General features: G+C 33.6%; 2 protein-coding genes across 4 annotated transcripts; both read left to right on the top strand.

Annotated features, from left to right (window-relative positions):
* The first annotated feature begins 431 nt into the window (after nt 1-431).
* On the top strand, nt 432-7433 carry LOC129887879 (plant UBX domain-containing protein 2). Its single transcript, XM_055963111.1, has 3 exons — nt 432-1582; nt 5602-5880; nt 7028-7433. Exons 1-3 carry the CDS (start codon nt 734-736, stop codon nt 7280-7282), a joined length of 1383 nt encoding a protein of 460 aa, XP_055819086.1. The 5' UTR covers nt 432-733; the 3' UTR covers nt 7283-7433.
* A 1711-nt stretch (nt 7434-9144) lies between these two features.
* LOC129885196 (uncharacterized) lies at nt 9145-11831 on the top strand. 3 transcript variants are annotated; one of them, XR_008766069.1, is made up of 4 exons: nt 9145-9531; nt 9616-9692; nt 9783-9878; nt 11727-11831. XR_008766069.1 is itself a non-coding variant. In XM_055959392.1 (4 exons), exons 1-3 carry the CDS (start codon nt 9239-9241, stop codon nt 9828-9830), a joined length of 414 nt encoding a protein of 137 aa, XP_055815367.1. In that variant the 5' UTR covers nt 9148-9238; the 3' UTR covers nt 9831-9878; nt 11357-11831. The 3 variants fall into 3 exon arrangements, 2 of the variants coding, with proteins under 2 accessions (XP_055815367.1, XP_055815366.1); XM_055959392.1 differs by having other exon boundaries at nt 9148-9527; nt 11357-11831; XM_055959391.1 differs by having other exon boundaries at nt 9149-9527.
* Nucleotides 11832-13974: the final 2143 nt, after the last annotated feature.

Raw genomic sequence — 13974 nt, 5'->3', positions numbered from 1 at the left:
TTGAATTGATGTTTGGTATGAGCTGATATTTATGTATTTTAATTTTAGATATATATATATATATACAAATATTTAAATTTATATAAAATTAAATAAATAATCAATGCAAACTACATGACATAATATACATCCTATCTGATATAATAATTTAATAAAACACAATACATAAACATAACCTAAAATACCTATCAATCAAAAACGACATAAATCTAATTTCAAATTTAATTCTAAATATTTCACCTATTTTCTCCTACCTTTTAAATAAAATAAATTAATTTATAAATTATAGTTTCAAAATTATACTCTCAAAATAATTTAGTCCACATGTCAACCGATCCTAGAAGCACATATGGTTTGACAACTCCAATATTCCAAAATCCCGCGTTTTATAGAACATTCCACCCAAACACGCCTTAATAATTCATTGTTAGAAAATCCAAAATCAAATTTCTTAAAATGAAAAAAATAATAATAGTCTAATTTCCACGTTCTCGTTGTTTCTTCTTCCCAAATTTCAATCTTCAACCCCATCCTTCAAGAAAACCTAAGCTTTTTCCTTAGATTTCTCAGCCCCAGAAAGAAATCTAAGGAGACAAAAAATCCCCTTTTCCTCACTTTCTTGATATATATAAATACAAAATAAAAAAACCCATATAATAAAGGTTGAACTTTTTCAAGATTTTGATTTGATTTGATTGATTGATAGGTTTTATCAAAAGGGTGTTCTTGAAAAATGGGTGATATGAAGGACAAAATGAAAGGGTTCATGAAAAAAGTTTCCTTTTCTTCTTCAGGTAAGTTTAAAGGCCAAGGTAGAGTCTTGGGTAGTTCTTCTTCTTCTTCTTCTTCTTCTTCAGGACCACCCCCAAATCATGTCAATAATTTGTCATCACAAAATTTACATACAAAGCAAAATACAAAAACTTTGCCTCAAAAACCAAGTAATTCTGATCAAAGAATTGAGAATAAATGTGTTAATCATGTTAACAAAAGTGAAATAAAGGAAGGGTTTGATCCATATAGTGAATTAGTCACTTCTGGTGAGAGGAATCCAAAAGGGTATTCACTTAATGTTTTTGAATGTCCTGTTTGTGGTACTGTTTTTGGTTCTGAAGAAGAGGTTTCAGCTCATATTGATAACTGTTTAGTCCCTGAAGTGAGTAATTTGGGAGTTGAAAGTAAAATTGAAGAAGTTAAGAGTGAAGTGGAAGAATGTGTTAGTGTATATGTTTCAGGAAAACCTTCAGATGGATCAGTGGAGGTTATTATAAAGTTGTTAAAGAATATAGGGAAGGAACCAACTAATGGGAAGTTTAGGAAAATACGGATGGGGAATCCGAAGATAAAGGAGGCTATAGGTGATGTTGTAGGAGGAGTGGAGCTATTGGAATTTGTTGGATTTGAGTTGAAAGAAGAAAGTGGGGAAATTTGGGCTGTGATGGATGTTCCTTCTGAAGAGCAACTTGTTAAACTTAAGAATGTTGTTTCACTTTTGGAACCAAAGAAGGTTGAAGAGTTGGCATCAGCATCCCAAGTTATGGCGGCGAGTGAACCAGTTGAGCCGAAGAAGATTGATAGACAGGTAAAATTTGGATTATTTTTTTTTAAATCAAAGTTTGGTCTTCTAGTTTCCATATGCTCTTAAATTCCCATATAGAATATCAAAGCGTTAGTTTACTAGTGCTCGAATACTTAAACTCTTTGATACTACTGAATATTACTTTTCGTGATGCTTCAACAATGAATTCCTTAGCATCCAACTATTTCTCTTAGTTGAACATTATGTAGTGTTAGCTTACCGAGGACATGAACTTAGATAGGAGGGTGTGGAGGACACAAATTAGGATAGAAGGTTAGTAGGTAACAGTGCGTTGTCTTGTTGTCCGTTTATATTAGTAGTCATAGTATTGCTCCTGTAGTTTATTTCCCTTCGATTTTTGTTACTATATGTTGATTTCTTGTACTTCAATTATCGTATTGTTTTGTTGTAGTTTTTCTATTTTGTTACTATCTGTTGTTTTTGTTATTAGTTGTTGTCTTTTGTACTTTGGTTCCTTCTTTCGTGGGACTGCTTGAGACTGTTTTTTTAGCCGAGGTCTATCAGAAACAGTCTCTTTACCTCTAAGGTAGGAGTAAGGCCACCCCACTTGTGGTATTACACCGGGTATTATGTTGTTGTTGTTGAACATGATGCAACAACTTGGCTATTTTACTCGTGCTTCCCACTAAGTAAAGCCCTTTCTCATGAGAATTGATGAATGATGTTGTCCTCCTGACGTAGCATTAAGTCATAACTTCTTAAAAAGTGAAGGCTATTTTATTTCTGATTAGCCGATTAATTAGGATGTTCTGTTATTTTTGGGTCAGATACTATATCTTCTGGATTGTTGTATTGATCAATTGGACATTGTATGTTGGAGAGAATGTGAGTTGATGCTTAAAACTACAATAACACTTGAAATAGGTGCATCAATAGCACTTATTTTTGATAAATTTGTGGAATAACAATATATTCCTTCTGAGATGAACTTGTTGGATTCGTTGACTCTATATTTTTTTTATGCTTTATTATAAATTGACATTCATGATACTTGTGTATTCCTCTGAGACACGGATAACTAAAGTTGTATGCTGGAGATGAAACGATAACAATATGTTTTTAGCTGTATCATCTCGTGAACTTGTATTTCCTTTAGAAAGGACCCGAGCATCTAGCTGGTGATTTCCATTTGTAGTGGTCCTTTAGAAAGAAACCATAAGGTTCTTTAAAGGCGAATTCAGTATAGGAGGATAGATAAAACACATTGCTTCTTTATGTGTTGACCTGACTGATCAATTTATTTTTTTCTCTATGCCAGTTTGTTCTGTGCAGATACATCTGTACGCGGAAAGAAATTAACATTTGCTATAGTAGCTGCTCTAGGCATGATTAGTTCGTTTTAGATTGATAACTACGATATAGGATCACTGATCATTTCTTTTTTCCACCATGATACACTTAAAAGTTTTAATCTGTTACATTTACTTTGGGTTGGGCTTCTTCACTGGATATATTACTTAATAATGAACTGATGAACCCTCATACGAAAACCATTACTAGTCACTCAACATGTCCGACACCCCCTGTTGTGTTGTATTCTTTTTTTTAATAGTTGCAATTCAGCTACTGTGTATCAATCCTCTGGGCACTGACCTCACTCTTTGATTACCAAATTATTTCTCTGGAACGTCTAAAAGAAATATTCAAAAGAATAATCCAATGAATTATGCTTGAATTTTGTTGGGAAGTTGAATGAGTCAAATCTTTTACCTGGTATATTACAACAACAACATACCCAGTGAAATCCCACTAAGTAGGGTCTGGGAAGGATAGAGTGTAAGTAGGCCTTACCACTACCTCGTAGAGGTAGATTATTTGGGATATTAGAATCTTAAAATTGATGGAATGTGTCATTTATGTTTTTCATGTTTTTTCAATGCATCGATGCTTATAAACATAACAATGTTCTTTGGTGTCAAATTTTATGTCATTTGTCTTCCGATGTATAACACCAGCTGGATGTTATAAGAGATCTTGTCTAGCTGCTAGCCTGCTACAGATATAAGCTAAAATATCCTACATTTTTGCTATATTTAGTTAGATGTTTCAAATGTTGCAGGGTATTCTCATCATTTAGTTTCTGTTGAGAATTTATCACAAGTTTGTAGGTCTTATAACATTGAGCACAACAAAAAGTTTGGTGAAGAATTATTACCGAGTCTGCAATCAACTGAGAGTAGAATATATCTTCTGGTGATATTTGATAATGTTTTTATGAGAGAAAATGTTGATTTTGAGATTAAGTAACACTTGGATAAGCATTGTTAAACCCCAACTCTTTGATTCTCATCTCAATTGTGTGTATTAAAAATCTCAACTACAACGCAAATACGCTGCCTTAAACTTGGTTCCAATTGCTTCCCGGGTTAAATTATACTTTCTATAAGCCACACAAGCTTCCAAAATCAAGTAAAGCTGCAATAGTTACATTAAGCTACAAAATTAGTTTTTAGCATTTTAAGAGATTAATAAGGGAAGCCCGGTGCATTCACTAGTGTTGAGGCAAGGGCCGCACGACAAGGGGGTGTAATGTAGGCAGCTTATTGATTCCACGGCTCAAACCCGTGACCATACAGAGACAACTTTACCATTGCTCCAAGGCTCCCCTACAAGCGTTTTTAAGAGATATATACCAACAACAACAAAAAAAAGCAAAAAGAAAGAGCATGTCAAAACATCTTGTGACCATTTTTCAGTTTCGAAGTACTTTTGCATTCTATTTATCACTGTTCATGTATGACCTAGTCTTCAAGGGAAGTGGATTTTTTGAAAGAGTTAAAAGTGACCTCTCCTCGAGTTTTCAGGGCTCCAAACTCTGTCACAAGCTTGCTTTCCAGCTTCATACCCCTCTTTCCTTATTCAAAAAAGAAAAGATCCATACCGCCTCTTCTCATCTTATCTCCTAGGATCCTAAGATTGCATGTTGGATAACTTGACATTTTTGAACTAGTTATTTTGAAATAATTCCCCACCCTGCTTCAGGGTGCTTCAAGTGTCTTTTTTACCTTGGGCCTCCTGTAATCGGTGCTAGTCCTGGTTATAGAACAACCTAACAATGCCTAGAAGTCTTATATCTTCAGGCAGCAATGGATAACATTAGGTTATCCAACCGATGTTTGGGTTTAGCGGTTAAGATCATGTCACAACATATTTTAAATTGATAGAATAGGCTTTCTTTAGAATTGTAAAAGATTTTCACACTGAATGTACTTCATTTGGCAAAATATCGGATCTTCATCACGAGGAAATAGTAAGGCAACAACAACAACCCAATGTAATCACACACGTGGGGTTTGGGGAGGGTAAATTGTGTACACAGACCTTGGGAGGTAGAGAGGTAGTTTCTGATAGACCCTCAGCTGAAGGAAAGCATTTCAAAGCAGTTCGGAAAAAGAAATAACGGAAGTGAAGAAGTCATGGCGAGGAAATAATAGGGCAATTCTATTAAAATGCATATTCAGTGAATTGTCTTTTTGTGTTATAATGATTTGAACAAAAAGGTAACAGTTCCAAATCCTTTTTCGATTTTGTTCTTCGGTGTCGATATCAACGAATGATTCTTAAGGGCATTACCTTCTATGATAACTGTGATTTTGATGGGGATTGTTGGAGAGTGAGAGAATATGATGTTTAGTTTGAAAGTTGAAGTTGAACTTTTAATCAGTTTGACGTCTTTGAGAGAATTATATGATTATCTCATTTGTATATTTAAGACAAGAACTACTTATGCTTTTCTTTACTTGTATGTTTCTTACTATTTATGTAATGATCAAACTTAGTGAATTTTGCTTTAGAATTAATTCATTGGGTTTATAAGATAGTGTCATGGTGAAAATACCAAACATTATCTATTTTGATGAATACGGTCAAGCTTAATTTTGTAAAGTTATATTGACACTTTTCATACTTTTGAAACAACATTCTAATATCCAATTTGTATGACATTTTGTTCAGCACTCGCGTTATTTTCTGCCTGACATTCTTATTTCTATACTCAACAGATTAAGGTGTTCTTTTCTGTTCCCGAGAGCGTAGCAGCAAAAATTGTGCTACCTGACTCGTTCTTTGACCTCTCACACGAGGAATTAAGAAGAGAGGCAGAGATGAAGAGGAAGAAACTAGAAGAGTCGAAATTATTGATTCCTAAATCTTATCGAGAAAAGCAGGCAAAAGCTGCAAGAAAGAAGTACACAAAATCCATTATTCGAATACAGTTTCCAGATGGAGTATTGCTTCAAGGTGTCTTTCTACCTTCTGAGCCAACTAGTGCTCTTTATGAGGTTTGTACTTTTGCCTTTTACTTTTGTTATATTTATGGTCGAATTACAAATCCAAATTGGGGATTCTTTTCAAGGAACTTATGTTAGATTCAAAAGTAAAGCTTTATTTATTTCCAGAATGCTAAACACAGAATCCATTAACTTTTCGAGAGCAATAAAAGATTCTTCACTGCCCCCCCCCCCCCCCCCCCCCGGATCCTAACCTAAATCTTGTACCATTTGCGCTCTCACTTAATCTCTTATTGTCTTCACTCTGTTGAGTACGTCGAAGGATTGTGACACATCATTAGACCTATACCAAGAAGAAGGCGATATAAATAAGCTTTAAGTTCTCAAGATATCCCCTACACGGTATAATGGTAGTACAGAAAACTTGAAAAATGCAAGAACGGGTAAAAGGGATGAACAATTTTACTTAAAAGAAAAAAAAGGAGGATGTGAGGAAGATCTCTCTCCCCGTGTTGCAGGGACCATTTGTATAGTTAGATTTGAATTTGCATTAGTCATTATGGTGTTGCTTATGAATTTATTGCAGGGCGGTTTTCCGTTCAGTTACGCTGATAGAAATAAGATAAAGAGGTGCTATTGATTCACCAACGGATAAGAAGGGAAAAAGTGGAGCAAAAGAAATAAAGTTCAACTATATTTAACACAAAGGATAGCTTGCATAAAAAGTTTACTAAAGCAGAAATTCCATGTTTTATCTCCCATATGAACAGAAAATTAAATGTTGAATACTTGAATAGGCTGGAAATATTTTGTGAAAGAATAGTCACTCACGGTGATTCAAGGTAGGGCTCTAGTTCTACGATTGATGTTATTAGGAAACAAGAACAACATCCGTGCCCGACTGGGAAACAAGCAACATGGAATAGCATAAAGTTGACATATAAGTGGAACTTTCGTTTACCAGAAAAGAGTTTTGTATAAGTTACCGTTTTGTTTTCTGAGTATACCTCCAGATTTATCGTGCAGTTCTTTCTTCATATCTATTGTTCCATATGATGATTCATTGGTAATCTGGTGTCTAAACATGTTATATAATTCCAGTTAAGTGTTTGTCAGCATGTATACATGTGTTTTTACTTTATCTTTTTCTCTTAGATTTTTCTTCTTCATATTTGGTTCCTTCTTCTTTACTTTCTAGTTTGTTAGCTCGGCGTTGAAGGAACCAAGCTTAGAGTTTGATTTATTACATCCGGTGCTTGTTAAGAGGCGTGTGATTCCCCATTTTCCAGCTGCCGGGGAAAGAGCCATAACACTTGAAGAGGAGGATTTGATTCCTTCAGCTCTACTCAAATTTAAACCTATCGAAACAGATTCCGTTGTTTTTACAGGTCTTTGCAATGAGCTTCTTGAAATCAGCGAGCCCCTCGAGACTGGATCAACTTCTTCCTCGTAAGCCTCTGGATCGCTCTCTCGACATCAAAATTACATCGTAAACCAATAATTCTTGATTTTCCTACACTAGTTTACCTTTTTTTCTGCATGTTCTTGTTTGTGGAAATGATAGGCTAAACTGTACAAGTCCTGTTGTGTTATTTTTATTGATACATCAGTTTTGTCATAAAATTTTGGTTTCAACACAAACCTATTTTTTTAAGTGTTAAATCTGTTCAATATGAGGCAACATCTAATTTAGAGCTTAATTCTATTTTTTATTTTATTTTCTAAGTCTAATATTATTAGTTGGTAGTAGCTACACTCTTGGGTCGTTTGGTTGGGAACAAGTTATTCCGAAGTTAATAATTCTAGAATAATTATTCCACCATGTATATGGGATAATTTATCTCATCACTATGGTAGAAATGGTGGAGATAAATAATCCAAGGACTACCTAATACCTCTAACCAAACACAAGATAAAATAACCCTCCATTTTATCTCGAGATTATTATACTTTATACTTCACACCAAATGATTCCTTAAATTTACACTACTACCTGCTATTTCATTTGCTCTGTGTATTTTGCTATTTTTATATTGTTATTTTCTTTTTAATCCTGTTGTGATTACGTTTCTTTTGAGTTGAGGGTCTATCGGAAATAATCTATTTACCCTATAAAGGTAGGGTAATGTGGTCTGCATACATTCTACCATTTCAGACTTCACTTGCGGAATTACATTTGGTATGATTAGGACTGTTCAAAACCAAATCGAAATCGATAAATCGAATCGAAAAAAAGTTATTGGTTTATCGGTAATGGGTTATTGGTTTAGCGGCTTTGGTAATGGTTTTAATTTTTTTTATTATCGGATTATCGGATCTTAACGGTTTAATTTTTTTAATGGGTTAACCGATAATTCGATATTAATTTAATAATTTATATTTATTGTCATTCGGTATATAAATTTCTTCACTTAGGGTTTAGTTTTCATACTTTTATTTGTTGTTGTCTCAAACTTTTGGTTATTATACAATGTTTCACATTTTTTTTTGAGCAAGACGCAATTTATCAACTAATGTGCATGGTTCATTTGGTTTATCACTTTGTCTATAAGTGATTTTCAATGATTTTTTTATCAAATCTTAACGGTTAAACCGATAATGATTAATAACGGAGAAATCGATAATCGATAAGTCAATATCTTAATGGTTTTATAACGGTTTGACATGTCTATGAATCGATAATCGGTAAGTTAAATTGATAAATTTTAAAATCAAATCGAACTGAACCGATCGATATGCATTCCTATGTATGATGTTTTTGGTATATTTATTAAGAAATGTATATTGATTTTCCCGGCCGGTTGTGGGCGAGGAGGGATTCAAACCCCTGACATCATGGTTCATAACCATGTGCTCTAATTCTCTGAGCTACGGGCCCCATTCCGTCTCCACTAGATCTGTTCTCGGGAGTATCCTAAAAAAGAAAGTACCTTTCCTCTCCCAGTCATATTGAGTTTAGAAGATGTGAAAGCGCATTCAAAGGAACCCTTTTGGTCAAGTTCATCACATCAGACTTGTTCAATGCGATTTATATTTGTTGTATGATTTATGCGATATTATACAGAAGTGGGTTTACCCACTGCACACTTAAAAAATAGTGCACGGCTGCGAATTTGCCAGGGTGTTCCAAAAACAAAAAACTTAAAATTAAAAATAAAAATATCATGCGATGGAAGGTATAGTCAACATATTAATCAAGATTGGTGAATATTTTTTATTGTGCATCCAGCCCAATTAGCATATATATAGAGAGAGATATATATTTTTAATTTATGATTTTTGGACTCAATTTTTAATTTATAGGTTTTTAATCTATTAACACACCTAAACTATAAAAGTGAATTTATAACACTAAGATAAGTGTGTGTGAGTAGTAAATAAAATTGGAAGAAGATAAAGATAAGATAAGATGGAGCAGAAAGCGAAAATGCTAACAAGTTCACCCATACAGCAACTTTCTTATCGCAATGCCGTCAACCTCGCCCAAGGTTTCCCTGATTTCCCTGCACCTTCCTACCTCAAAGACGCTGCCATTTCCGCTATCTGCTCTGACTTCAATCAGTACATGCATCTTCAAGCAATATGTGACTACCTTGCTTATCAATTCAAACAAATGCATGGCCTACATGTCGATCCCCTCACTGATATCGTCATATGTTGTGGACAATCTGAGGCCTTTGCTGCCGCAATGTTTGCAAGTAGGTCTCAATTACTACTTTATTTAGTTTTTGAGAATCAAATCATGTCTCAATTACTGCTTTCATTTCTTTTCTTTTCTTTGCCCAGTAATAAACCAGGGTGATGAAGTCATCTTATTCGATCCATCCTATGAAACATGCATTAGACTGGCTGGCGGGGTCCCAGTAAGCCTTCATGACTACATTAAATTTTAGGTTATAAATTATACATCCATCTATCTAGATTGGTTATAAGTTGTATTTCTCCATGGACAGGTGTATCTAGCACTTGATCCCCCTTTATTGGAGTCTCGATCCAAATAAACTAGCAAAGTCATTTACTGGCAGGACAAAAGCTATTGTCCTCAACAGGTAACAACAGAAAAAAGTTTCTTATTCAATTCTTGTGGTGATTTTGTTTTTTAATTTTTTTTTACTTTAATTTTAGTAGTCTAATGTGCCCTTTTATTGATTTATTTTTATTTTTTTGCCACGTCAGTTGTAAGGGGGTTAATAAATTCACTTTTAGATAATTTAGGTGTGTAATAGATCGTCATTATAGTTTAAGTATGTAATTGACTTTTCAATACAAGTTCAGAATTTATGCCTTTTCCCCCTGATATTATTAATAGAGTAAAATTGTGATAAGAAGAAAATTGATGTCCATAATAGGGAAAAACAAGTTAGGGAAAAAGTAATAATTATTATTGTTGTGTTTGGTACGGAGGAAAATAACTTTTTATAGAAAATGTTTCAAAAAACTAGATGAGCTTTTTTTGTGTGTATGTGTTCGATATATAAGTTAAAAAATATTATTGTATATATATTTATATATAATTTAGATAAATATTATAAAAGATGGAAGTGGAGGGGTAGGAATGTAGGGTGATGGGGAGGGGATGGGGGAGGGTTACAGAGGTGGAGGTAATGATGAGGTATATTTATTAGAGGATGAAAAGATATAAATTCTCACATGCATAATATGACTGATTTGAAAATAGCAACGAATTTTATGAAGTGTGTGGAAATTTTGCGCCAATTAAATTATAGCCGTAGAATATGAGATGTGGGGGGGGGGGAGGGAGTAAGGGCATGGGTTATGGGGATGAATACTACAATGGTAAGTTGAAGATAAGTTGTATTGAAGGATGAAGAGGACGTAAATTCTCACATAACTCATACACCAGACGATTTTATAAAGCACATGGTAATTGTGTCTCTGTAGATGACAATTGCATTATAGCCATAGATAAATGATAGAGATATACCCACACTTGAATATAAATCACTTCCTATTATTGAAATGTCATATTCAGAGCCAAATTTTCAAGATTTGGTGGAATCTTTTTTTTGTTTTTTTACATTGGAAAAATTAAAATTTCTTATAATCTTTCATATGTTATGAATGTGGATTGTCCACCTTATGAAAATGGATTGCCCACTTTGTAGACATCATTTTCTCATTGTTCTTTTTATCCCTATAAATGTCATGTTTTGACATTGTAATAGAATGAACAAGAAAAAATAACTTAATCTTCCTCTCTCTTCTTCATATTTTGTGAAGTTATTTAATCTTTTGCTCCTCTATTCTCCTCCTACTTTCTCTAAAATATTTTGCCACAATAATTTTATAACACGTTATCAGCACGAAGCTCTAATTTTCAGAAAATTAACTTCTATATCAGGTATATCTACTGAAGAAATTTAATTTTCAGTTGTCTTTGTTATTTTTTTAAAAAATAATTTTCATCATGTCAAATTTGTCAAAATTGGAGTTTGTGGCACTTGATATTTATGCCAAAAATTATTTATCATGTGTACTTGATGCTGAAATCCACCTTACCGCTAAGGGTCTTGGTGATGCTATAATTGAAGGAAATACAGCATCAAGTCAGGATAAAACAAAGGCTATGATTTTCCTTCGTCATCATCTAGATGAAAGCCTGAAAATGGAATACTTGACAGTGAAAGATCCACTTGAATTATGGAAAGACTTAAAAGGGGGGTATGACCACCTCAGGGCAACGGTATTGCCAAGGGCTCGTTATGAGTGGATGCATCATGCACTTACGGTTTCAAGATTTTAAAACTGTAATTGAGTATAATTTTATTGTATTTAGAATTACTTTCCAATTAAAATTATGTGGGGAAACTATAAATGATGAGGACATGTTAGAAAAGACACTAACTACTTTTCATGCCTCTAATGTAATATTACAGCAGCAATACCGTGAAAAGGATTTTCAAAAATACTCTGAATTGATCTCATGCCTTTTGGTGGCTGAGCAACATAATGCCCTTTTAATAAAAAATCATGAAGCTCGTCCCACTGGAACTGTTCTGTTATCGGAAGCAAATATGATAGAAGCACATAGCCAGTCTGAAAGAAGACAAAATAAAAATTATGGCCACAATAATGTGCGTGGACGTGGCGATGACAGAAGACGATATAATAATCGTCGTGGTGGTGGTCAACATAAAAGGGAGAACAATATCAGTTCTCAAAATGGCCCTTCAAGAAGTAACTGTCATCGTTGTGGCATGAAAGACCACTGAAAAAATGAATATCGAACGCCTGAGCATTTTGTAAGGCTTTATCAAAATTCTTTCAAAAGAAAGGCAAATAGAGGTGGTGCCTCTTCTTCTAATGCTCGGATAGAGTCACACTTGACGTTTGAAAATAATGTTGAGGCAATACCTTCTCATAATAATAATATTGAAGCAAATCTGGCTTTGAAGGATGACGATTTTAATGACCTCAATGATATTACTCATTTGGAGGTTGAAGATTTTTTAAGGATCTTAATTGATGTTTAATTTTATGTTTTTCAATATGTTGTCATTTTTATGTACTTTGAATTATCGTATTTTTACGTTTATATATTTAAAAGAAAAAAAAGGGACTTATGTTTTTCTAGCAATATTGTTACTTATTTTATTTCTTATAATGCATTTTTATTTTATGAAGATAAATAAATTTTTCAATCTTCAATTGGATTCAAGATGAATAATGGAGATATGTCCCTTTTGGATAGTGTCACAACTCATACGATATTAAAAAAAAAATATTTCTGTCATTTGATTATGAAAAAGGCCTATGTCAATACAATATCCGGTAGTACAAAATTAATTGAAGGTTCTGAAAAAATGACCTTATTACTATCTGGAGGAACGATATTTGTAATTGATAATACATTGTATTGTAGTAAGTCTTAAAGAAACTTGTTAAGTTTCAAGGTTATTCGTCAAAATGACTATCATATTGAGACTGCGAATGAAGGAAAGATTGAATACATTTATATTAGTACAATAAATATGGAGAAGAAAATTATGCATGAAAAATTACCTGCACTTTCTTCTGGATTGTACCATATAAATATTGGTACTGTTGAATCACATGTCATAGTAAATAAAAGATTTACTGATTCTAATGATTTTATCATTTGGCATTACCGGTTGGGTCATCCCGATTATAATATGATGCACAAAATTATTGAGAATTCACATAGACACACTTTGAAGAATCAGAAAATTCTTCAATCTAAGGAATTCTCTTGTGTTGCTTGTTTCCAAGAAAAATTGATTATTAAACCATCAGCAACTAAGGTTAGGATTGAATCCCCTGCGTTTCTGGAACGTATACAGGGTGATATATGTGGGCCAATTCACCCTTCATATGGACCATTTAAATATTATATGGTCTTGATAGATGCATCTACAAGATGATCACATGTGTGCTTATTATCAACTCGCAACATGGCTTTTGCGAGATTGTTAGCTCAAATTATAAGGTTAAGAGCACAATTTCTAGATTATGCAATAAAGACAATTCATCTTGATAATGCTGGTGAATTTACATCTCAATCACTTAATGATTATTGTATGTCGGTTGAAATAAAAATTGAGCATCGGGTCGCTCATGTCCATACTCAAAATGGTCTAGCAGAATCATTGATTAAACGCCTCCAATTGATAGCTAGACCATTTCTAATGAGGACAAAACTTCCTATTTCAGTATGGGGGCATGCTATTTTGCATGCAGTAGCACTTGTGCGTATAAGACCAACAAATTATCATGAATTTTCTCCATTACAGTTGGCGTTTGAAAGGGAGTCAAATATATTCCATCTTAAAATATTTGTATGTGCGATATATGTCCCAATTGCTCCACCGCACCGCACAAAAATGAGTCCCCAAAGAAGGTTGGGAATATATGTTGGGTATAAATCTCCTTCTATTATAAAATATTTGGAATCTATAACTGAAGATTTATTTATGGCAAGATTCGCTGATTGTCATTTTGATGAATCAGTGTACCCAACATTAGGGGGAGAACATAAGCAGTTAAAAAATAAGATAGATTGGAATTCATTGTCAATATCTCATTTAGATCCTCGAACAAATCAATGTGAGCAAGAAGTTCAAAAGATGATTTATTTACAAAATATTGCAAATCAACTGCCGGATG

Source organism: Solanum dulcamara, chromosome 4 (assembly GCF_947179165.1).
Source record: "Solanum dulcamara chromosome 4, daSolDulc1.2, whole genome shotgun sequence".
In the NCBI taxonomy this organism is placed as follows: domain Eukaryota; kingdom Viridiplantae; phylum Streptophyta; class Magnoliopsida; order Solanales; family Solanaceae; genus Solanum; species Solanum dulcamara.
The sequence above is the reverse complement of the archived record's forward strand: the minus strand, read 5'-3'. Positions and strand labels throughout refer to the sequence as shown.